This window comes from Protopterus annectens, chromosome 8.part0, assembly GCF_019279795.1.
Source record: "Protopterus annectens isolate FY-2018-M chromosome 8.part0, PAN1.0, whole genome shotgun sequence".
Lineage (NCBI taxonomy): Eukaryota > Metazoa > Chordata > Ceratodontiformes > Protopteridae > Protopterus > Protopterus annectens.
This window is the reverse complement of record NC_056741.1, coordinates 723,881,104-723,905,441: the sequence shown is the minus strand read 5'-3', so window position 1 is coordinate 723,905,441 and position 24,338 is coordinate 723,881,104. Positions and strand designations below refer to the sequence as shown.

The 24,338-nt window shown below is 45.4% G+C and overlaps 1 protein-coding gene across 4 annotated transcripts in view; it reads right to left on the bottom strand.

The window, feature by feature from the left end:
* HCFC1 (host cell factor C1) overlaps positions 1-24,338 on the bottom strand; it is a 3,865,385-nt gene that overhangs the window by 2,468,204 nt on the left and 1,372,843 nt on the right. For all 4 annotated transcript variants that reach the window (XM_044080175.1, XM_044080172.1, XM_044080173.1 and 1 more), the window contains exon 8: positions 4,185-4,541. In XM_044080175.1, coding sequence (XP_043936110.1) covers positions 4,185-4,541 — 357 coding nt within the window. The remainder of the gene's footprint in view (positions 1-4,184; positions 4,542-24,338) is intronic.

Genomic DNA, 24,338 nt, shown 5'->3' with positions numbered 1-24,338 from the left:
TTTCTAGGTAATAGTCCACTATTGTATTACATTACAAATTTAACAGTTTAACTCAATTACTTTGAGTTTAATGACTTAATGCATCATCAGATGCAAGCAGTTGTCATGGGGGCATATTTTGCCCCATGTATGGTAATTCATGGGCATGTTTGAAATGCAATATATTTACAGTCATGATTTTTTTCAAAAGTTTTAAAATATTACAGGTTTATAGATTTGATTTTTTTTTCCAAAGGTGGTTTTGAACGAGTTAAACAATTTGTGGAAGATTTACATAAGAATAAGTATGGAATTAAATTTGGTTTGCAGTATGGAAAAGTGTAGTGTTTTAGGACATTTTTTGGAAGGCTTGAATGATGAGTAAGTTAAGACCAGAGTTAATAGAAAGTCTGATAATGTGAATCAATTTTTAAATGGTACAAGTTGCCACCCACCGCATATTAAGGAATTACCATATAGTGGGTTTTTACGAATTTCGAGATTATGTAGTGATAAAAATGAACTACAGTATGAATTAGGCAGAACTGCTATGATGTTTTTAGAAGGGGTTATGACAGCTGACAGAGGAAACTTTGCACAGAATTATGAATAATTATAGTGGTACTAAATATAAATCAGATAAACATATGTGCAGAGTGAACGGTTGTGAGATGGTATCCAAGGATAATAAAGTTTTTGTGGTTACTACCTATAACAATTTGAGTGAATGGGTTGAAAAATGTATTAAATATTTTTTTATTAAACTATAAAAAGTTTAAGGATGTTTGGGTAATACTACCATGTCGTCATATAAAAGAGGCTGTAATATTAAGGATTTGTTTAGTCCATATCAGATTTAAAATGCCCATAGATAAATTTAGTTAGTTACTCAGCCTGATCATGTTGGTACTTTTCCATGTAGTAACTGTATTAGCTATACTGTGAAAACATTTGGTAGTATTAATGGAACGTCTTTTACACCTGTTGGTAAATATTGTTACACAGAGGGAATTGTTTATGCAATCAAATGCCCATGTAAAATGTTTTATACTGGGGAAAGCAAGAGGGCTTTCAAATTCAGGCTACAAGAACATGTTAGGGATATAAAAAATGGAAAGCCCTATTGCTATGCATTTTAAATTTTATCATACTAGTTATCCAACAGGTCTCTGGTACGATTTTGGAAAAAATAAATGGTTATGAAAAGTGCTTAGATATTAAAAAGAAATCACTATACAAGGAAGCTATTTATTTTAAAGTTTGCAACCCTGACACCCGTTGGTTGAAATGTAGAATGCAATTGGAAGTTTATTAATATTTAATGGTTTTAATGGATTAACTCAGGGGTTCCTAAAGTGTGCGCCGCAGCTTCCTCACAGGTGCGCAGTGAACTAATAAGCTTAGCTGCAAAATAAACCACCAACAGTTTGCAGTTTATTTTGCAGCTAAGCTTATTAGTTTGTGGCGAACTAAGTCTAGACCTACACTGTAGCTTTTTAGCAGAACTGGCATCAAGTACAGCAGTGGTCCCCAACCACCAGGCTGCAGACCAGTACCGGGCTGTGGAGCACTTGGAACTGGGCCGTCAGGTAAGTGAATGCCTGTATGCATGTGTGTGTGCATCTGTCTGAGTGTGAATGCGTGCATGAAAGCAAAAGAGTGTGTGTGTGTGTGTGTGTGTGTGTGTGTGTGTGTGTGTGTGTGTGTGTGTGAGAGAGAGAGATAGGGAGAGTGAGAGCGATGTGTGAGGGAATGCAGGAATGAATGAAGTGGCTGTGTGTGTGAGATCGGGAGAGTGAGAGCGATGTGTGAATGAATGAAGAAGTAGGTGTGTGTGTGTGTGTGTGTGTGTGTGTGTGTGTGTGTGTGTGAGACCGATGTGTAAGTGAATGCAGGTATGAATGAGGAAGTGGCTGTGTGTGTGAATGAATGCAGGTATGAATGAGGAAGTGACTGTGTTTGATCGGGAGAGAGCGACAGCATGTGTGAGTGAATGCAGGTATGAATGAGGAAGTTACTGTGTGTGTGATTGGGGGAGAGAGAGAGCGATGTGCGAGTGAATGCAGGTATGAATGAGGAAGTGACTGTGTGTGTGTGTGATTGAGAGAGTAAGAGTGATGTGTGAGTGAATGCAGGTATGAATGAGGGAGTGACTGTTTGAGAGATCGGAAAAGAGTGAGCGATGTGTATGAGTGAATGCATTCATAAATGCAAAAGAGACGTATGTGTGTGTCATGGGTGGGGGGTGAAGAGTGAGAGTGATCCCTAGCAGCAGCAATGAGGTCTGTGCAAGTCTGGACCATACCCACTTGATACATACCTCTCACCCTCTTAGATCAAGAAATCTGGACAAAGCCATAAAGAGTGGGAGCACAAAATAGGGCACTTAAGTACTGCTCTCACAAACTTAGAAAGCTGATAGAAATGTAGGTTTTGCATAAGCATGAATTTTCTGAAGGGTATAAAGTATGAAACTCAAATGTCTCTATTTTCTAACTTCAACCTCAATGATCTGCCAGTGATTTGCCAGAAAACAATAATTTTATGAGAAAAAGGCCAAAAATATGAGGCAGAAATCTGGACATTCTGCAAAAATCTATACAGTTGACAGGTATGCTGGACAGAGCCAAACAATAGGCACAGATTTTAAATATTGCTCTTATAAACAAAGTTAATAAGGTTGCCATTAGGATTGCTTACTTCTCAACCAGAGCAGGTCAGTGTTGTGCTGTTAAGCAGAATGCACACTTTTTTTTGGTAATTGTCTTTTTATTGTACTTTTTTAAGCTTTTCCCCCAGGCCTCCTAGTCCAGTCAGGCAGCCTCGTTAAACAAATTTCAAATAAATAAATGAAATATGCACTTTATGAGCGCCGCGGTGGGGGGGGGGGGTGCCTTGAGAAAACCTGGACTCTGCAAGGAAGCCGAGAATCGAAAAAGTTTGGGAACCACTGGATTAACTATATAATTAGGGGTGGATGTTTGGTAGCATTTAACATGGTGTGACTATGTTTTTTTTTTTTTTATTCCTTGAAGGCTTTCTCACAGCCGAGGCACTAGAGTGCTTTACTGGTTTAAATAAACTTTGTGACCTGGCCTTTGCTGTTTGACAGGCTATAAAAAATTATCTTTGTTGTCTGCTGCTACCCAACAATGCTGCAGGACTTTCTCATTATAGTCTAAGAGAATGTACAAGAATGACAGTTCCCAAACCCACCACACATACACCTAGCTACTCAACTAACCTATCCCCTAACCCAAGCCACCCCCCCAACTGTGACTTCCCCCAAGCAGAGAGACAGACACACACCCAACACTACTAGTCTGCTAAATACCACAGTACTTACCACCACCACGAAGGGTGAACACAAACTTCTGGCTGTTCTCATTAAGATGAGCAGCCTTTACTTTTCACAGGCAGTACCAAATGACAGCACATGGCTAATAAGCATATATCTCTTCCTCAGAATGCCTCATTAGCATTTAGCATGGTTGAAGAGACAGCACACCTTAGTGCTACACATCTTCTTGCTAAAGCACTGTTGCAGGCCTATCTCTGAAATGGAAATGCTTACCACAGGGTGTAGCCTTACTGAATTGGCCTCAGTCACTTCACATGCAGCCTTTTTAATGCAAATGCAGCATTTTATACAGTGCTCGTACTTAATCGTACTCTATGTGGATGATAAAACGAAGTTCTGAGGACACACAAATACTACACCAGTGACTTACACAACAGCAGCAAGTCACTCAAATGTAACCCTATAACATGCAGTTTCAGAGCCCAAATACACACCACTGTGAATTTAAATGGCACTCTAACAGCACCCATTTGAGTCTTTTAACATCGCGCCATTTTCCACACACTATTCTTGGACAATTCCACCTTACAAATCAATACAAAACAAGATAGAGTTTTCCATGTTTACACAAAGTTGGTTTTGTTAATGTCAGAGGACTAACAATGCTATTACTGCTGCCATCCAGCTGGGCAGCCACCCTGGCTAAAAAGAACATTTTCAGCAGCAAGAAAGAAGCAAGGCATATCATAGATGCATCAAAAACAATAGAGCTGCTGCATTTTTTTCAGTTAAATTAGAACAGCAGCTCCCCTATTTCACATTCAAAGGTACAGAGAGTTTCCCCCATTTCACATTCACAGATACAGAGACTCAAAGCAGCAAGTTTAAAGTTAATAAACCTCACCTGGAGCACGGGTAGTTGCTGCTGTAGCTGTAACTGGGCTCCCAGGTACTGTAGGCAATATCTGTACTGTTGTAGCTGGAACAGCTGTGGTTGCCTGGGGCAAAAGTGCAATTCCAGTCTGGCCTAGAGAGTGAAGGGTGGGTGCTGCAGCTGCAGGAGCAGGACTCTTTGGCAAGTTGACAGGCAGGGAGGGGACTGGATTGGCAACAGGTGAAGTGGCAGCAGGAGGTGCAGGGATGTCATACTTCTGAAGCTGCAACAGGTAGCTATCTGCTGTAGGAACTGCACCCCAACTGACCTCCAGGGAGTTTGTATTTGCTCTGACCAGCTGAACCCGTGTAGGACAAGGTGGTTTTTCTGCAGAAAAGGAAGAAAAAAAAACATTTCAGAATATTCCTGAATTCTATACAGCTTAGAAAAACAGATGCAAACTGTTAGTTTTATCTCACATCCATAAGGAGGACAAAGTACAGTGCGAAGTCTATTTTCAAGCTTCAGCACATGCAGTAAAATCTACACAACACAATCCCCTTCGTTTTTTAATTGCATATTTCAAACTAACATATGCCTTACTACTTGAAATCCAAAAAAAAAAATCCGCACCACCACTAATGTTTTTGTACTCTTCGAAAAAAGTAAAACCAACCAGCATCTTCTTACATATGTAAGAAACTACAGCCTCCCATCCAAAACATAAAATAATTTTGTTTTTGAAGTAAGCTTCATTTTAAAAATGTAACCCCTCTGAAAAACACATGCATTCTTCACAACGTTCAAACTAATAACTTCTCCAATCATCCGTAGCACTACTAATATTCCTTCTAATTTCCCCAGTTGATCAGAACCCCTACCTTCGCCAAAAACTTCAGAAATTATACATCCTTTACAACCACTTTGCTGCCTACAAGCTTCAAACTTTTAAAACCCTCATACCTCTTTTGAACCAACTTTTTACTTGTAGAGTTTATCACGATCAGTAATGGTGTGTGTGAGGTGAGAGGCTAAGGCTAATTCAAATCAACATAGTATCTGGGCATTTTTGCATGTCAGTGACAGACCTTTAGCTAAACTAACCTCATAAGTAACCCCCCCCCCCCTTACAAATTCAAATACTCCCTGATAAACTTTTCCCATCCAATTCACAAGTGTTCTGGGCATTATCAGTTCTCTGCTTTACTGTTCATATATCTAGCATGATCAAGTATAAGTAATGTCTACTGACTGACTTCAAATTAGTCACACCACTGTGGCAGCAATATACTGGTGCTATCATTATAGACCTGAGCAGTTACTAAAACTCTAAACTACCAAACTATACTAAAGAAGCTTCTTACATAGATATTGGTTTTAACACAGTCAAATGGTTCAAAAAGCTCCTAACCAATACATCTTTAAAGTACAGGCTGGTAACTACACAAATGATTAATACAACAAAGTGGTGAACGACCAGCAGAAAAAGCAGCAGCAAGTCCAGCTCAGATAAAAGTTCCTTTAGAAGATTTATTAACAAACTCGCACTTAAAAACAATAAAAAAGTATCACAAAGTGAGACACTAGGGCTTTCATTCAGGTACCTTCCAGAACTTCGTCAGATCTGCTGCTACTTTTTCTGCTGGTCCTTCACTACTTTTTGGATTACTGGTTTGTCTTGCATCTTTGGATGTTTTTGGAATTTCACAAAAGATAAGGAGGCTTTTACAGTTTTATAGTTTATAGTTTTATACACTATGTCTAATATCTCGTTCCTTACTATGTAATGGCATTAGCTTAAATATGCCACTTACTAACATCACTTTCTAGGAAAGTATTACTCACCACAAGGATAGCCCTTTGTCTGGCAAAAATACCCACAAGAAGGACTTGTGCAACCTCTGCCTGTGACTACCTAAAAACATGTCTCAAAAAATTAAAAATAAATAAATAAAATAAATAAAAGCAATGACTAAGACAAAAGTACAGCTTTGTATGAATATGCCATAAAAAGAAGTGATGTCCTTACCATAATGTTCCATGTGGAGTGTTCATCTCGCCTTTGTTCTTACACACGGGTTTGGAGCCGATCCTCGGCTCCGAGTCGGCCGCATCACAAAGCTCTGCATCTCAGAGAAGCTCGAGACCAGACTATATCCCACAATCCTCCCTGCCATTACTCAGATCTAGTTTGCAAACAAACCAGACCGATAAACCAATACCTCAGGTGCAAGAACTACACACTCTCAGACATCCAGAGACACTCTCTCACCATAGCAAAATAACTAAGGGTAGTAGCATATACCCCATGATACACAGAACAATATACCCCGGAAGGGGTTAAGACATTTCAATCAGAGTCTAGTCCTACCCGTTCTTCCAAAACACGTGAGGGAGGGAATGTAAGAACAAAGGCGAGATGAACACTCCACATGGAACATTATGGTAAGGACATAACTTCTTTATGTGAGAGTGTTCAATCTCGCCGTTTGTTCTTACACATGGGTAGCGTCCCTAGCTCCGTCACCCCGAGTGACTCATGGAAGAGCGTTCCTAAGCACAGTGGAACCAAAAGATGTCCTGTCTTTGGAGGCTTTGTCAACTCTATAATGAGTGATGAAAGTATGTGGCTTAGACCACATGGCTGCTGCACAAATCATGTCCAAAGGCAAATGAGCTGCATGAGCCAAGGAAGTGGAAACGGATCTGGTAGAATGGGCCTTAGGTTTGGTAGGCAAGGACTGAATCAACTTAGAGTATACAAAGGCTATACAATCAGCAAGCCATTTAGATAATGTACGTTTTGTAATTGCCATGCCCTTTTTATTGTCTGCAAACGCGACAAAGAGCTGATCTGTCTTTCCTGTAACTTTTAGTCCTATCCAAATAAAATCTTAACTGCCTGTGAACATCCAACTTGTGCAGCATATACTCCAACTTGTTAGTATGGCTCTTGAAGAAGGTAGGGAGTTCTATGGATTGGTTAATATTTGTGACGGAACATACCTTTGGAAGGAAAGATGGATTTGTACGCAAAGAGACTATCTGGGTGGAAGATCAAGTAAGGTGGTCTGACCGATAATGCTTGTAGCTCTGATACTCTTCGAGCTGAAGTAACAGCTACGAGAAAAAGTGTCTTCCACGATAAGAACTTTAGGAGGCAGGACGAAGCAGGTTCGAAGGGTGGCAACATGAGTTGTGACAGTAACAAATTTAAACTCCATGGAAAGAAAGGCTTCCTGACGGGCGGCCGAAGATGGAAGGTTCCTTTCATAAAAGCCTTACAAAGTCTGTGAGACATAATGGGAGAACAGTGCTCACCAATATGGAAGTTCGATATGGCCGCCAACTGTACTCTTAGTGTGGAAGTAGAGGCTCCTTCGTGAAAAAGGATAGATAAAAATTCCAATACTTTATGTAAAGGAGCTACCAGGGGGTCTAAGTGTTGGCTAGACGCCCGGTATACAAAGCGTTTCCATTTACTCCTGTAGAGTTTTGTAGTGGAAGCTTTATGAGAGGCAACCAGAATGTGTTGAACTGCTGGAGAAAGTAGATCAGACCTGGCTAGGCAGGGAACCGGAGCAGCCAAGCTGCTAGTTTAAGGGATTGAAGAGACGGGTGAGGAACTCCCGATAAATGGGTCAGTAGATCTGGTACTGGGTCTAGAATCCACGGTTCCTCTGTTTGATGGGCTCGAAGAAAGGGGAACCATAGCTGCCGAGGCCAGAATGGGGCTATGAGTATTATTGTCCTTTCCAGGTTCCTGGCTTTCTGTAGAAATCTGGGAATCAAGGGGGTAGGTGGGAATGCATATAGGAGACCCAGGGGCCAATCGTGTATCAGTGCGTCCCTGGGGACATCCCCCGGAGGGGGTAGAAGGGCAAAATAGCTTCTGCATTTTGCATTCAACGGGGAAGCAAATAGATCGCAGCAAAGCTGGCCCCATCTGCGGAAGATCTTTTCCGCCATCTGTGGATTGAGGGACCACTCGTGAGGTAACAGGATGGCTCTGCTCAACATGTCCGCAATGACGTTGGATGACCCCGGGATGTGCGTTGCTATCAGAAAGCGACCCGTGGACTCTGCCCATTGCCAAATTCTCATGGCCTCTCTGCATAACGGGTAAGACCTGGTTCCCCCTTGCTTGTTTATGTACCAGACAGACATGTTGTCCGTCTAAACTGCCACTGTTCCTAGAGGTAAGAGGGCTTGGAAGTGTTGCAACGCCAGGAACACCGCCCTCAGCTCCAGAACATTTATGTGCAGGCTGTACTCCATGTTGAACCATTCCCCTTGGACTGTTCTTCCCTGAAATAGACCCCCCACACCCTATCAGGGAAGCATCCATGGTTATTGTGGCCGCCGGATTGGGTAGAACAAACGGACGACCCATAGTGAGATCCTGACTGTACACCCACCATGAGAGGTCTCGTCTGCAAGAGTCTGTTATCAGAATCTCGTGCGCTAGGGGTAACTGCTGGAACGACCACTGCGCGAAAAGCAGCCATTGGAGGAGCCTCGTGTGTAATCTTCTTCCCATAGGAACTGCGATCAGGGACGCTGCCATTAGTCCCAAAACCTTCAACACCAGTTTGGCCAGGGCTTTCCTGCTCTGTAGTAAAAGAACCTGTTGTTTGAGGGATGACGCCCTTATTGGAGGGAGCTTTACCAGTGTTAATCGTGTATCTAGGTCTGCTCCGATGAATGAAATATGCTGTGAGAGCGATAAGGCAGATTTTTCGAAGTTTATCGAAATCCCTAGGTGGGAACAAAGGTCGACTGTGTAGTCTCTGACTTGTATGAGGCGACGCTCGGTGGTGGCGGTGAGAGCCAGTCGTCCAGATAGGGAAACACCTGGAATCCTTGTCGTCTCAAGTGAGACGCAACCACTGCCATGCATTTGGTGAATACCCTGGGGGCTGAGGTGAGTCCAAAGGGCAGAGCTCGAAACAAAGTGACTGGCTCCCAGCCGGAAGCGCAGGTGATCTCTGGACGGTCTGGCCATTTTGATGTGGTAGTACGCGTCTTTGAGATCTATCGAGCACATCCAATCGTCCTTCTGTAAAAATGGAAGGATCGATTGAAGCGTGACCATCCGGAACTTTTCCTTCTTCACGAAGGTGTTGAGATTGCTGAGATCTAAAATCGGTCTCCAGTCCCCTGTCTTTTTCGGAACTAAAAAGAACCTTGAGTAAGTTCCGGATCCTCTTTGGTCCGCCGGGACTGGTTGGATGACTCTTTTTTGAGCAGCTTTGAAATTTCTATTGCTGCTGGGCTCCGCAGATGGGGTGGCATATCTGGAAACCTTCTTTGTTGGGGTGGAGTTGATATGAAGGGGATTTTGTATCCTCTGGTTACAATGCTTTTTACCCAGGAATCCGAGGTAATATTTAGCCAGGCCTGTGGGTATAAAGCCAAGCGACCCCCGACTGCCTCCAGAGCAGGACAGCCGGGCCTCTGTTCAGGAGTGCTGGAAAGGCTTCCCAGGGATGGTATCCCTGTCGCCTTGGTTATGCGGACCCCCTCTGCCGCCGGGGCGGCGTCTTCCATTTCTACCCCCCCCCCTGCCTCTGGAGGGGGCATCACTCTGTGTGTGGCTTGGAAAGATCCCCGAGTCTTACAGAACCACATTTTTTTACCTTGTTGCCCTTTGGGGTACGGTCGAGTTGGAGCGGAGAAACGGACCCCGACAGCAGACAGGGTCTTTCCCTCTTGCTCACACCGAGTCAGAGTCTCCTTCACCTTGGGCCCGAAGAGTGTGGCACCATCAAAGGGGGCATTGGCAAAGGAAGACTTGAAAGCTTCCGCAAAGGAGCACAGCCGCATCCAGGATTGTCTTCGTAGAGCAATCGCTGAAGCTGCAGCTCTACTCGATCCTTCGGCCGCATACGAGATGAGCCTCATGGATGAGTTTACTATGGAGGTAAGGGTGTTAAGTTGTGCTGTTACCTTAACTGAAACAGCAGCATCTGTGTTACCCTGGAGGGTATCTGTCAGCTCCTTAATGAGATCCCTCTGCAGACGTGTGAAATGTGTCAAATAGTTTAGCGAACGCATGGAAAAAGTCGCTGAACTAAAAACGCGCATCCCGTATCTGTCCATAGTCCTAGAATCCTTATTAGGAGGATGAACAGATGAGGAAGACTCAGACATCTCCTTTTTCGTGGCTGCCGCCGCCACCACCATAGCGTCGACCGGAACTCCCTTGGTGAGACAAGTCTTGTCCTGGGGGGCGGTGATAAATTTGTTTGGTTTTCGAGGAACTGGTTCCACTGTGTCCGGTGTCTCCCACGCCCTTCGAGCAATCAGTTCCATTAATTCATCGAAGGGCGGAGTCACCCAGGAGGTAGAAGGTTGAGCCCCAAAAGCCTTTAGCAGCACCGACTTGTCCTCAGTGGGGGCTAGGGACTGCCAATCACCCCTCTGTTTTCAGATCTCCAGGATGTCCGCAAATGACACATCCTCAGAGGGGGATTTTGGGGACCCCTCTGCCTCATCCAAGTCTGTGTCAGACGTTAGAGATTCCTGCGGGGAATCTATGTGCCTCCTCTTGCACAACCTTTTCCTTGGGACCTCAACAGAGGGGGCTTCCGGTGAGACCTCCAAGGAACAGGGGGAACCCTCTGGGGGTGGCTGAGGCAATGGGGCTCTACACTTTGGATGGGTCATGGGGGCAGAAACAGAAAGCGGCCCTTTAGGGGAAGGAGAAGACGCCTCTGATGAAGTGGTTGTCTGTGCAGACAATAACTTCCTCACAAGGTCAAAAGCCCCTGAACCCTGGGCTGAGGACTCCCCCGGTTCCGAAGAACACGGGAGCGTCCCAGACACAGGGGCCGTGGGCCCCGACCCAGAGGACGGAGCCGAGCCAATCTGCGCCGAGGCCCCGAGAGGGAGAGTCGGCACCGAAAGGTCGGTACGACTCTCGGTCCCGGAACCGAGGAGAGACCGTCGGCTCCGCGACTCACCTACAAGTTCCGAAGGAGTCGAAGTCAATGGTGTTGATCGTGCAATGGACAGTTTCGGCACCGAGGGCTCCACTATCATCAGCTCATCCTCTCCCGGCTCCGAAAACTGGATGGGTCTCGAAGGAGGACCTGTTGGAGACATGGGGAGGCCTTCTAGTTTCGACACCAATTGGGAGGAAACTGCAATCAACTTGGAAAGGGCCGTGTTTTCCATGAGTTTCTGCACGACACGATCCACATCTGTCTCAGATAACTGTCTGGAAGAATGGGTCGAAGGAGCTGAAGATGGCACCAACCGAAGAATGGACGGTGGCGGCGGCTCCAACACCGGTTCCAAGATCTGGGGCTCAGTGAAAGATAAACGTTCGATGCTCGGCCCCGAGGTCTGTGGAACCGGCGAACGAACCTTCGAAGATGAACTTGGAGTCGATGACATGGGCTCCGACATCTTCGACCCCTTCGAGGACTTAGAAGCCTGGTCCGATTTGTCTAAAGCCTCCTGAAAGGCCGGCTTACGCAACTCTCTATCTATAAGCTTCCTGCGTCTATCTGTCATAACCCTCCTGCTGAAGGAGTGACATATAGAGCAATCCTCTTGCAGGTGGAGAGGGCCAAGACAGTAAACGCAGGACGCGTTGGTAGTCAGTGAGACATTTTCTGCCCACACTGACATCTTTTAAAGCCGGATTTGGCTTTCTCCGACATGACTGGTAGAAGTAAAAGACACTCTACTAGATTTAATTTGACAAAAAAACCTAACTTCTATATATGTATGTCTATATATAAAGTGAATATCTATATAAAGTGTAGAAAGAACACTCAAGAAACCACACCAAGAGAAAAAAGGGTAGGCCACAAAGAGTCTTAAGAATAATATTGTACAATTATTATATTAATAACACACACACTTCCTATACTATAACTTTTAGAAACTTTTTTACAAAAAAGGAAAGTAGCTTATCTGAAATATAGCAAAAAATTTGCAAATTCTCCTCTGGTCCGAGCTCTCCTCGATCCAATCTGTTGCAGCGGCAAACTAGATCCGAGTAATGGCAGGGAGGATTGTGGGATATAGTCTGGTCTCGAGCTTCTCTGAGATGCAGAGCTTTGCGATGCGGCCGACTCGGAGCCGAGGATTGGCTCCGAACCCGTGTGTAAGAACAAATGGCGAGATTGAACACTCACATCTAAGTTTTTGAGTAGATAACAGTTGTGAGTACTCCTGTTTATTGAGACTTCAGCAGCAGAAAACTTGACATCCTGGCTGACTTCTACTGTGCAGCACCTTGCCCCCTCCAAACAAGGCAGGCATCATTCCATCAAACACATCAAGATGCATCAGTAGAAAATAGACAACTTTCCTACACATTTTTAGAGCTTTCGTGCACAGGAAATAACAGCCATTTACCTCAAGAGCTAAGAGAGGACAGGGCCATGATTTAATCCTTTGGGAGACTGACACATAATTGCCTTCCAAATTTAACATGAGTTGAAGGAAAGAGAAAGCATTCCTCAAATCTGTTCACCTGAGTGAACATATGGTTTATAAATAAAGGAGGAAGGGTTGATAGGATTACAGTAAATGTACCCTACACTAGAAAGGATGCCAAAACCTAGAATGGATGGGGGGGGGGGGTAGTGCAACACAACAACTTACTCACGTATCTATAATGATGGCAAGTTGTTACACAACTGCACTATGTTCTTCATTTATATCACTGCTGTAGTAGTCCTGACTACTGAGATGATTCAGAGCTCAAAATGCCAAGGTGGTGGCCAGAAAAGAACCAAGTTGCAACATGCTCTACCAAATGGCCACTGCAAAATCATCCTTGGCCTTAAAAGAGATGCTCAGCCTCTAATGTCATGTAGTATGGACTGCTGACTGTGTAGCTGCTTCAAAGATGGCAAGGAAACTCACCCATTTAAGGAAGGCTGTAGTGCCACTTGTACATCTTTTGTTGTGCACTCTAACAATTCTGTTATCCACCCACCTACCTCTCAGACATGATACAATGCCCCAGCCACATGGAACCTGTTGGCTTTAAACATGGATAGAATAGTTGTGCAAGAACTTACCACAATGACAGATGTCTTTCTCTTCTCTGTTGCAGTATTCTTTACGAGTGAGTTGCCTGCCCAGGTGACCCAACGCCCGCAAGTAATACTCAAGTCTTTTACTACTGTAAGCTCTATGGTACATCTCTCATTTAGGCAGCTATCGGGCATAGGCCATGAAAGTGACATAGGTGTACACCATCCTCATAACTGAGCCCCAGGAGGAGAGTGAGTCCAAAGAATCGAAAATCAACACATCCAAGAATCATGAGAAGTGGGGAAAGGGGGGGGGGGGACAGAATACTGCAACAGAGAAGAGGAGGACATCTATCATTATGGTAAGTTCTTATTCAATTATTCTATGTCCTTCTATTCATCTGATGCAGTATTCTTTACAGCAGGGAAGAGTACCAAAGCTCATGCAGAGAGGGAGGTGGAGTTAGCTGATGAATTTTCAAGAAAGCCATGAAGAATGGCTCTGGCAAACCCAACCCTAGATCTGAAGACGGAATCCAGTAGGAAATGTTTGGTAAAAGTTGTGGACAGAAGTCCAGGTAGCCACCTCTAGGACAGAATTAGTGTCTAGACCCTTAAAAAAAGCACCAGAGGAGGCCACTACCCTGATGAAGTGAGCTTTGATCGAGTAAGGAGGGGGTTTCCTATGGAAAGCATAGCAGAAAGTAATGGTTTTGGAAATCCAGTTAGAAAAAGGTTTGTTTGGACACAGGTAGTCCCAGAGCCCTGGGATGGAAAAAGAGACAAGCAGCTGGTCTGATTTCCTAACAGGTTTAGTTTTGTGAAGGTAAAAATTGAGTTGTCTGTGCAGATTGTGTGCGCGCAAAATCTTCTTACTAGTGTTTTGAGGAGAAGGGAAAAAAGTTGGTAGGTAGACAGCCTGGTTTAAAGACACCTCATAAACCACTTTGGGCATAAATGTGGGGTTGGTGTGAAGAGAGACCCTGTCTTTGTGAAAAAGCAGAAAGGGGGAAGACGCTATCAGGGCCTAGAGCTCAGAGAACCTTCTGGCAGAAGTTAGAGTTAGCAACAAGGCAGTTTTCCAGGTGCGGTGCATTAAGGAGCTAGAGGAAGCTGGCTCAAAGGTTGTAAAGGTCAGCTTCTCTAGCACAACGTTTAGGATCCAGGGAGGGGGCACAGGCCTCCTGGGAGGTCTAGTGTGGATGATGCCTTTGAGGAACTGTTTAGCCTCAAATCTAGAAGCTAGAGGGTGTGAAAGAGGCAGACATGCAGAAACGGCTGACAGATGTGCTTTTACAGATGAATAAAGCTAGGCCAGTATTGAGCAACAAACAGGTATGAAAGAACCAAAAGAAGATCCAGTTAGTGGGTCCAGGTTATGACAAAGACACCACAATGAAAGTTATCTCCATCTGGAAAGGAAAGATTTCCTGGTTTGGGGTTTCTTGGCCTCCTGCAGGACTTGAAGCACGTCCTCTAAGAATAGGTTTCTAAAAGGCATCAGGGCTCTATCACCCCACCCCCCACAGAGTCAGCAGTAGAGTTGCCAGGCGTGGGTGGATGACAGAACCCTTATGTAATGCGTGTAAGCCAACTTTGGGAAGTAACTTGTGATGAGTGCCCTTGGCTAGGTTTAGCAGAAGGGGAACCAACGCTGTCTTGGCCAATAGGGAGTCACCAGCAAGACTTTTGGTCTGTCCTCCTGAATCTTCAAGCAGGACTTTCAGAATGAGTGGAAATGGAGGGAATGCATACAGAAACTTCCCATTCCAGGATAACAGGGCGACCATTTTCCACGCCAAGGTGCGAGGTTCACTGGTACAAATCTCAGAAGTTGTCTGTTCATAGGGGATGCAAACAAGTCTATTTGAGGAATATCCCACTGGTGGACTACGTTCAGAAACGCATCCTGTGAAGCATCCATTCGTGGGACTGTGTTGTTGATCTGCTAAAGGTGTCTTGCCAAAGTTCTGTTGGGAGGGGATATAAACCGCTAGCAGAGAAATCTGAAGTTGGAGGGCTAGTTCCCAAACCTGTAAAGCTAGTCTGCACAAGAGGTAATATTTGGTACCCCCTTACTTGTCGACATACCAGAGAATACTCTTGTTGTCTGTACAGATCCTCAACTGACCCAGGCTGAGAAGGGACTAAAAGGACTGAAGAGCTATAATCAATGTCTTCATTTCTTTTACATTTAAGTGATCTTTTTCCTGAGAAGGAGCCTACATCCCTTGTACAGTATGGGGAACTCAACACAGCCACCAAGCCTGCACCCGAAGTATTTATGCAAAGGTCTTGAGTTAAGGGCAAGGGGTGTATGGGAAGTCCTGGGTTGAGGGGCATTTGTTGAATCTCTTTCAAGCATAGCAAGAGTGGAATTAGAAATTCTAGAGGGTGGGCATGTGTCCACCCCAACTTCAGGTGAAGCCTTGCCAAAGGCAGAGCAGATATGGTGGAAGTAATCAGTCCAAGGATCTTGAGAAATTGTCTTGCTGACAAAAGGTGCAGGGGAAGGAGGTTTGAGAAGGTCTGGCAGAGCTCCTCTGCCTTTTGAGGAGTAAGAGACATGTATCTGCACCATAGAAAAACATGCTCTTGGGATGGGATTATGGCAGATTTTTTGGATGTTGACTGTGAATTCTAACTGTTATAGGATGGCAAAGGCTGAGCATAGGTTTCTCTGCAGATCCTCTGGGGGGTTTGCTTGGAGCAGGAAGTTTTTCAGGTATGGGAAAATTTAATGCCTAGGAGACTGGAGTATGCGACTACTAGGGCTACGCATTTTGTGAAAATTCTTGGGGCTATAGAAAGACCAAAAGGCAAGGCTGAGAAAGTACAGTTGTGTACACTTACCATAAATGTAGATGTTAAGAGTGTATTCACTGTTGAAGTCATCACATTTGGGTTATCTGCCTGTAGGTAGCCCTCAGTCGGCCTGAATACCAGAGTCTTGGGATTTCTGTGTCGGATGCTGTCGCTTCTTCCATGACGTCAGGTCGTCAGGGGTATAAAACATGCAGCCAACACCATTACATCAGTTGTTCTTGCCCCATATGTCAGGAGCCCCCACAATAGGAAGCAATTACATGGTGTGGAACACTGCCAGTAGAAAGTAAATACCAATATTATCAGACATGGCCGAACAAAAAAGAATAGGTAGAAGTATACAGAAGTCAGGGGGCTGGAGGGAGGGTAACCAGGACTGCAACAGTGAATACTCTCGAACATCTACATTTATGATAAGTGTACACAACTGTACTATGTTCTTCCTGTTTCACTGTTACAGTCATCACATTTGCATTGATTTCCAAAGTTGAGGATGGGTGGAGGCAGTCAAGTATTAGGGCTGGCAAGCAGACCCTGTAAGACTGCTGTGGCAAATCCAGCTCTTGATTTAGTAAAGTTAGGTAAGTGGTAATGCTTGGTGAAGGTGTGTACAGAGCTCTAGGTTGCAGCTTCCAGGATGTCCCTGGTAGGGACTCCCCTGAGAAATGTTGTAAAGGATGATGAAGCCCTAGTGGAATGTGTTCTGATCCCGTGTGGGGTAGGTTTCCCATGGTGTTTGTAGCAGAAATGGATGCAGTGTGCTATCCATTTAGAAATGGTTTGCTTTGAAATGGCCTTGCCCTCTGCCCCTGTAGCAAAGCTGACTAGCAACTGGTCAGATTTTCTGAAAAGTTTAGTCCTGTCCAGGTAGAACCTAAGCTGCCTGTGCATGTCCAGGGAGTGAAGGATCCTTTCCCCTTTATTCTTAGAATTAGGGAAAAGGGTTGGCAAATGAATGGATTGGTTTAGAGCCAATCCATTCATTTGCCAACCCTTGGCACCACCTTGGGCATAAATGATGGGTTAGTCCTGAAGGAAACCCTGTCCGCATGAAAGATAATGAAGAGTTCCACGGCCATAAGGACCTGCAATTCAGACACTCTTCTTGCTGAAGTGATGGCTGGAAGTAAAGCTGTTTTCCAGGAGAGGAATTTTAACCGTTTGACCAGAGGATGACAGAAGAGGGTGGCTCAGTATTATAATGAGCTGAGATGGCAGAGGCATAAATCTTAATTGAAGAGAAGGATAGGCCTTTGTGGAGCATTTCTGTTAAGTAATTAGTATATGAGGTAAACTGGGCACAGTTGTGTCCACTCCTTGAGACTGGCTCCAAGAAAAGTATCTTTTCCACTTTTCTAAGTAGGACTTTCTAGTACTAGGCCTCCTTGCCTCAAGGATGACCTCAAGCACCTGTTTACTGAGTATTCCTAGTGATGAGTTTAGGGGATGAGCCAAGCTGCTAGGTTCAGGGTTTGTAGCAGAGGATGCAAAATCTGGCCCTCCTACTGGGACAGCGGGGGGGGGGGGGTCTGAGGCAGGTGGCAGTACTGTCAGACTGCACAAAAGTGGGTACCAGTGCTGGCGTCTGGTGCAATCAGGACTGTCCTTGGCTTGTCCAGTTTGATCTTTAGAAGAAGCTTCGAGAGGAGGGGCAGAGGGGGAAAGGCGTAGATTGAGAGATTTTCCCATGTAAAAGACAGGGCATCCACTTTCCATGCTTGGCTGTGGGGAATTCTGGTGCAATATTTGCTCAATTGATAGTTCTGAGGGGAAGGAGAGAGGTCCACCTCTCCTACCCCCACTTGTGGATCAGAAGCTTAAATGACTTGGGTTCCAGTTTCCACTCATGTGGGTCCATTAGATTTCTGCTTAAGTCATCTGCCAGTGAATTTAGTTTGCCTGGCAGGAACTGAGCTTGCAGGTGCACTTGATTGCTCAAGGCTGTGTTCCACAGAGCCATGGCTAATCTGCAGAGTGGGTAGGAATGGGTTCCCCCCTGCTTGTTTATGTACCACATAACTGGTGTTGTCTGTCTATCAAAAGGTGCCCTGGAAGAACAAGGCATTTGAAGGCTGGCAGGGCATTTTGCACAGCTAACATTTCTTTTTGATTGATATGCAGTGCATTTGCTTTGGTTTCCATTTGCCTTGAATGCACTGTCCTGCCATGTGAGCCCCCCCCCCCCCATGCATAGTCTGATGCATCGGTTGTTAGGGTTTGGGTGGAAGAGGGTTGAGTGAAAGGGAGGCCTTTGTTGTGGTAGCAGGCATCTGCCCACCAAAGGAACTCTGCCCTTAGGCAAGGGATGATAGGAAACATTGTTTCCAGGTCCTGAAAATGTTGACAACAGAGACTTTTTAACTGCAACTGAAGTTTCCTCATATGCAGTCTTGCATATGGAATTAGTAGAATGCAAGAAGCCATGAACCCTAGGGCTTGCAGTATTTTTCTTGCAGACAGCTGGGTTTTGGTGGCCAGTAGATTGAAGAAGTTTTTCAAATAAATTTGTTTTTCTGGAGTGAGGAATGCCATCTAGGAAGTTGTGCTCAAGCTTGCTCCCCAGGAATACAATTTGTTGGCTGGGTACCAGATGTGACTTATTTTCTTTGATGGTGTACCCCAGTGAAGTTAGAAGTCTCTTTACAAATGTCAGGTGCTGGAGCAGCAATTCCTGAATGTCCGCCTGAATTAGCCAATCGTCCAAGTATGGGTAAATTTGAATTTTCCTCTGCGTGCAATATGCAATGGCTGGAGCTAGGCATTTTGTGAATATCCTGGGTGCAGTAGATAAGCCAAAGGGAAGTGCAGAGAACTGACGGTGTATAGAGCCTGCTCTGAAACGTAGATATTTCCTGCAAGATTCCCTTATGGGGATGTACAGATAAGCTTCTTTTAAGTCTAGGGTGGTTAGCCAGGAGTCCTTGGCTAGCATAGGAAGAAGCTGTTGGAGAGTAAGCAGTTTGAATTTTGGAATCACCAGGAAGGTATTGAGAATACAGATCCAGGATAGGGCGCCAACAGTTTTCTTTTCTGGGTACCAGAAACAGTCTGGAGTAAAAACCCTGTCCCCTTTACTGAGGAGAGAAAGTACTTGCTGCTTTTGGGCCTCTGCTCACTGGTTTGGGGGGAGGTCTGACAATCTGCTTGGGGTTGGCAGCGAGTGGAAGTAGAGTCGGTATCCCTGGGATACAATGTTCAAGACCTACCTGTCCTGGCTGATGTACTCCCAGTTTTCTGCATGGAGAGCAAGTTTTCCTCCTATGGGTGCAAGTACTTGGGCAAGGCTTGGAAGAGTTAAAGAGAAGTCATTGTGAGATTTTATCATAGGATGGTGGCTTGCTACTCCCTGTTTTAGAGGTGGGAGCACTCCATTGCTTAGATCTCTGCATACCTTGAGACTGTAAATCTTGGTGGTCTGCTGCCCCTGGGTTTGGACTGAGAAGGTCTGGGAGGGACTGAAAAGACACGTTTTTAGAAGGCCAATGCCTACTGAATCTAGGTGGCTGTACCTGTAGGAAATCTTTTAACAGTTCCTCCATCTTTTTGAGGACTTCTGCTTTATTGCCAAACAGGTGTTCTTTGTTGAATAGTGCATCTAGTAATTTTGCTTTGACATGGTCTGTCAAGATTTGTTCCTTTAGCCAAGCATGCCTTCTAAGAACAGACCCAGTAACAGCAGCACTGCAAGATACTTCTAAGGCATCAAAACCACATTACAAAGTAGGATTTCTAACTTGGTTGGCAGAATGCATTAACTTGTGTAAATCTTTATGTTCTGCACAATCAGGAATCAACATTTTCTGTTTAATTAGTTCCATAATATGTGATTGATACTTTAACATATGAAACTGGCAATTTAAAGCCCTGATGGCAAGAGTAGCAGAGGTGTATACCTTCTGGCCCCATCAGTCTAAAGCCCTAGAGTCCCTGTCCGAACGGGTAGGGTTTTTAGCGGTCTTAGCCTTAATGCCTTTAGGTCCCTGGGAAATGGCCTCTGGATCCACAGTAGGATTCTTAAAGAGGAATTTGTGGGAGTCAGGTACTCGGTAGTACCTGTCAGGTTTCCTGGGAGCTGGAGGCAAAGTATCAGGGGTAAGGCTGGATTCCAAGAAGACATCTACAATTTCCAGAACAGGAGGGATAGCTAGAGGCCTGTGCTGAGGCAAGTTTAAAAATTCCCCGAGTCTCTTTTTGGACTATGGGTAGTCCTGGCACTCCCAGTAGAAATGCTCTCTAAGGGTATGCAGGGTTTCACCAAAAGAAAAATCTTCTGGTGAAGAAACAAAGGGAATGGAATCTTCTGCATCAGAATCCTACTAGGTAGATAAGGGAATGTCCTGGTAATCAGAAGGATCACAGTCAAGAGACTCATGATCTGAAGAATCAGAAGGAAAATCAGTTCTTAGTCTTTTGGCGGGGGGAAGGCTGATTCCCCTAATTAAAGTAATAGGATCTTCAGCCATTCTAAGCATTTGCTTCTGAGGCATGTGGGCCTGAGAATGCGCTTTGGTCATTGGTTTCCTAGGCATAGTATGAACTCTGGGCCTGAGAAGTTTGTTATTTTTGGTTTGAAACGAAGTCGTCGCTTTAATATGAAAATCAGAAGGCCTGAATACACCCTTAGAAGCCGGTGCCTGCACAGCGGCTCCAGACCCACCCAAGGTAGAGACATCAGCAGGTTCCATAGTCGAAGAAGCACCTCGTGGCATAACGGACTCCGAATAGGTCTCAGTAGAGGCCTGAAAATCAGTAGAAGCTGGTATCAGGGGCTGAGAAAGCGCCTCACTGGGTACTGGCAACTAGCTTAACTCATTCACTCCAATGGAGCTCAAGAAATGTGCACTGTAACTTTCAATGGGCGGAGCCTAAGCCTTTTGAAAGAATCAGATTATGTCTTCACATTTCAAACAAATGTTCATATTTCGAGAACCACAGGGGTTATGAAACAAGTATAAATGGCGAACTCTTCAGCACAAAGTATTTTTATAGTGGTAGTATTCTTTAGGGTCGTTAGGACTCAAAAGTTCCCCAAGGGGCACTTCAGAAAACAAATTAGCTGTGTAAACTCTTACCATAACCATAGATGTCCTTCTCTTCTATATTGCAGAATTCTCAATAGTGGGATATACTCCGCCTCAGGCGACCCAAACGTCCAGCTTGTATAATTAGTAGTTATGTACTCACCATAACGTTCCATCTGAGTAGGTGTATTCATTTGTCTGCAACCTGTGGGTTATGGATCCGATATCGGATCCGAACCGGCATGGTTTTCCAGCTATGGATACGAGCTCTCAGCTCCTCCCCTCACCCATAATGCCCTGCTCTCCCTACATGACCTCAGATCGAGTTTGCCATAAATAAAAATACCCTAGAAAGGGTAACACGTAATATGTAGGAAACTGACAAGGCCAGGGGGATAGGAGGGCGGGATGGTTGCAGACAAATGAATACACCTACTCAGATGGAACGTTATGGTGAGTACATAACTACTAAATCTGAAGTAGGAGATTCATTTGTCTGCAACCTGCGGGACAGAGTCCCCAGCTACCTGAATCTTGGGCGGCCGTCATGGAAGGATATTCCGGAGCACCCTGAGCCAAAGGATGCTCTACCTCTAGATGTAATATCCAACTTGTAGTGGGAAATAAAGGTATGAGATGAAGCCCAAGTGGCTGCTGAACAAATATCATCCAGAGGAATCCTAGCTTTAAAGGCCGCTGAGGTAGAGACTGACCGGGTTGAATGGGCATGTACTCCCTCCGGTGCGGGCCTCCCAGAAGCTTGATAAGCCAATAAGATGCACTGCGAAATCCAGCGTGATAAGGAAACTTTGGAAATTGGTTTACCCAAATTGAATTTAGCAAAGGAAATAAACAACTGGTCGGATTGCCTATGACCAGCTGTCCTGTTCAGATAAAATCGAAGTTGCCTGTGAACATCTAAGGAATGTAGCTTGTATTCACCTTTGTTTTGATATTTAGGAAAGAAAACAGGGAGGTTAATGGATTGATTAATATTTGCTTCAGAAGCTACCTTAGGAAGAAAGGACGGGTTGGTCCCGAGGTATACACGGTCCGGATGAAAGACCAAGTAAGGAGGGTTGATGGATAAGGCTTGAAGTTCTGAAACTCTCTTGGCCGAGGTAATGGCTACTAAAAAGGCAGTCTTGAAAGATAAAAATTTCAGATCTACCGTGGCCACAGGTTCGAAGGGGGGAGCGGTCAAAGCCTGAAAAACCAAAGAAAGGTCCCAAGGAGGAATCACTTGCTTTACAGGGGGTCTAAGGAGAAAAGTACCTTTTAGGAAGATCTTACACAATTTGGCAGACATCAGTGGACTGGAGTCATGACCAATATGATAGTGAGAAATTGCCGCAAGTTGCACTTTGACCGTGGAACTGCTGGCACCATCATTAAAAAGAGTGGTTAGGAAGTCAAGCACCAGAGGAAGGGGAACTGTGAAGGGGTCTAGACCTTGTCGCTCCGCCCAAATGGAGAACCGTTTCCACTTGCTGCGGTAAACTTTCCTGGTAGATGGTTTATGAGCCGCTACCAGGATGGCCTTAACAGGAGACGAAATACCGGGAGTCCTGATTAGGAGTGGACCTGGAGCAGCCAGGCAGTTAGCTTCAGGTTGTCCAGATTCGGGGTTGATAGATGGGACGGGTGAGATATCAGATCCGGAATGGGATCTAGAATCCAAGGTGGATTCACTGAGTGAGACCTTAGGAAAGGGAACCAGATCTGTCGAGGCCAGAATGGGGCAATGAGAATCATTCTGCAACCCAACCGAGAAGCTTTCTGAAGAACTTGGAGCATCAGAGGCAAAGGGGGGTAAGCGTAAAGAAGACCGGGGGGCCAAGCATGCACCAGAGCGTCTCTTGGGGTATCTCCGGGAGGAGGGATTACAGCGAAAAAACTGTCGCACTTGGTGTTTGAGGGAGACGCAAAAAGATCACAACAAAGAGTTCCCCACCGTGCGAAGATGCATTTCGCTACTTGAGCATTGAGAGACCACTCGTAAGGGGAGAGAATGGTGCGACTGAGCTTGTCCGCAAGGATGTTGGACCGACCCGGAATATGCGTTGCGATGAGAAAGTGGTTGGTGGAGACTGCCCATTCCCACACTCTCATGGCTTCTCGACAAAGAGGGTAAGACCTGGTTCCCCCCTGTTTGTTGATGTACCAGACGACAGACATGTTGTCCGACTGAATTGCAATAGTTCCTAAGGGAAGAAAGGCCTGTAGTGCTTGCAACGCTAAGAGCACTGCTCTCATCTCTAGAATATTGATATGCAGTAAGGTCTCTGAATCGTTCCACGTGCCTTGGACCGTCCGGCCTGCAAAATGCCCCCCCCCCCACCCGAGGCGGGAGGCGTCCGTGGTCACCGTGGCGAGAGAGGGAGAAGCACAAAAGGGGCGGCCTTCGTGGAGATCTTGTGAGTGGAGCCACCACAGAAGGGACCGCTTGCAAGCCTTGCTGATCGCAATGGGATGATGCATAGGAAGAGCAAGATAAGACCACTGAACTAGGAGTGTCCATTGAAGGACCCGCATATTGAACCTGGCGAGAGGAAGAAGAGCTATCGCTGCTGCCATGGACCTTAGAGCCCTCAGGACCAATTCCGCCGGAACTGAGCTGGAGTGGAGGATGGCCCGCACCTGGAACTGTAGATTCTGAACTCTGTCCGCAGTGAGGAAGGCTCTTAACTGTCTCGTGTCTAACCTGGCACCTATAAAATCTATGAATTGCGTAGGGGCTAGGTTGGACTTTTCTGCATTTATTGTGATGCCCAGGCGGGGAGCTAGATGGAGAAAGGAGTTTTGCGCCAATAACAGTAGATGCCTTGTTGGGGCGGTGAGGAGCCAGTCGTCCAGGTATGGGAAGACCTGTACCCCCTGAAGCCTCAGGTGGGCCGCTACCACTGCTAATACTTTGGTGAGCACCCTGGGGGCTGTGGTGAGACCAAAGGGAAGGACCCTGAATTGGTAGTGACTGGCTCCCAGCCGGAAGCGAAGAAACCTCCTGGAGCGTCTGTCCATTAGAATGTGGTAGTACGCATCCTTGAGGTCTATAGAGCACATCCAGTGATTTTCTCCCAGAAGGGGGAGAATGGACTGCAAGGTAACCATTCGGAACTTCTCCTTGGGAACTGCCAGGTTTAAGAGTGACAGGTCTAATATTGGTCTTAGGTCCCCTGTCTTTTTTGGCACTAAAAAGAACCTGGAGTAGAACCCTGATCCGATCTGGTCTGGGGGGAAGGGCTGGATGGCTCTTTTCTTCAGCAGATGGCCAATTTCTGCCAAAGCGGCCTCCCACTGACCGGGTGGAACGTCGGGGAGGGACTTCAATTTTGGGA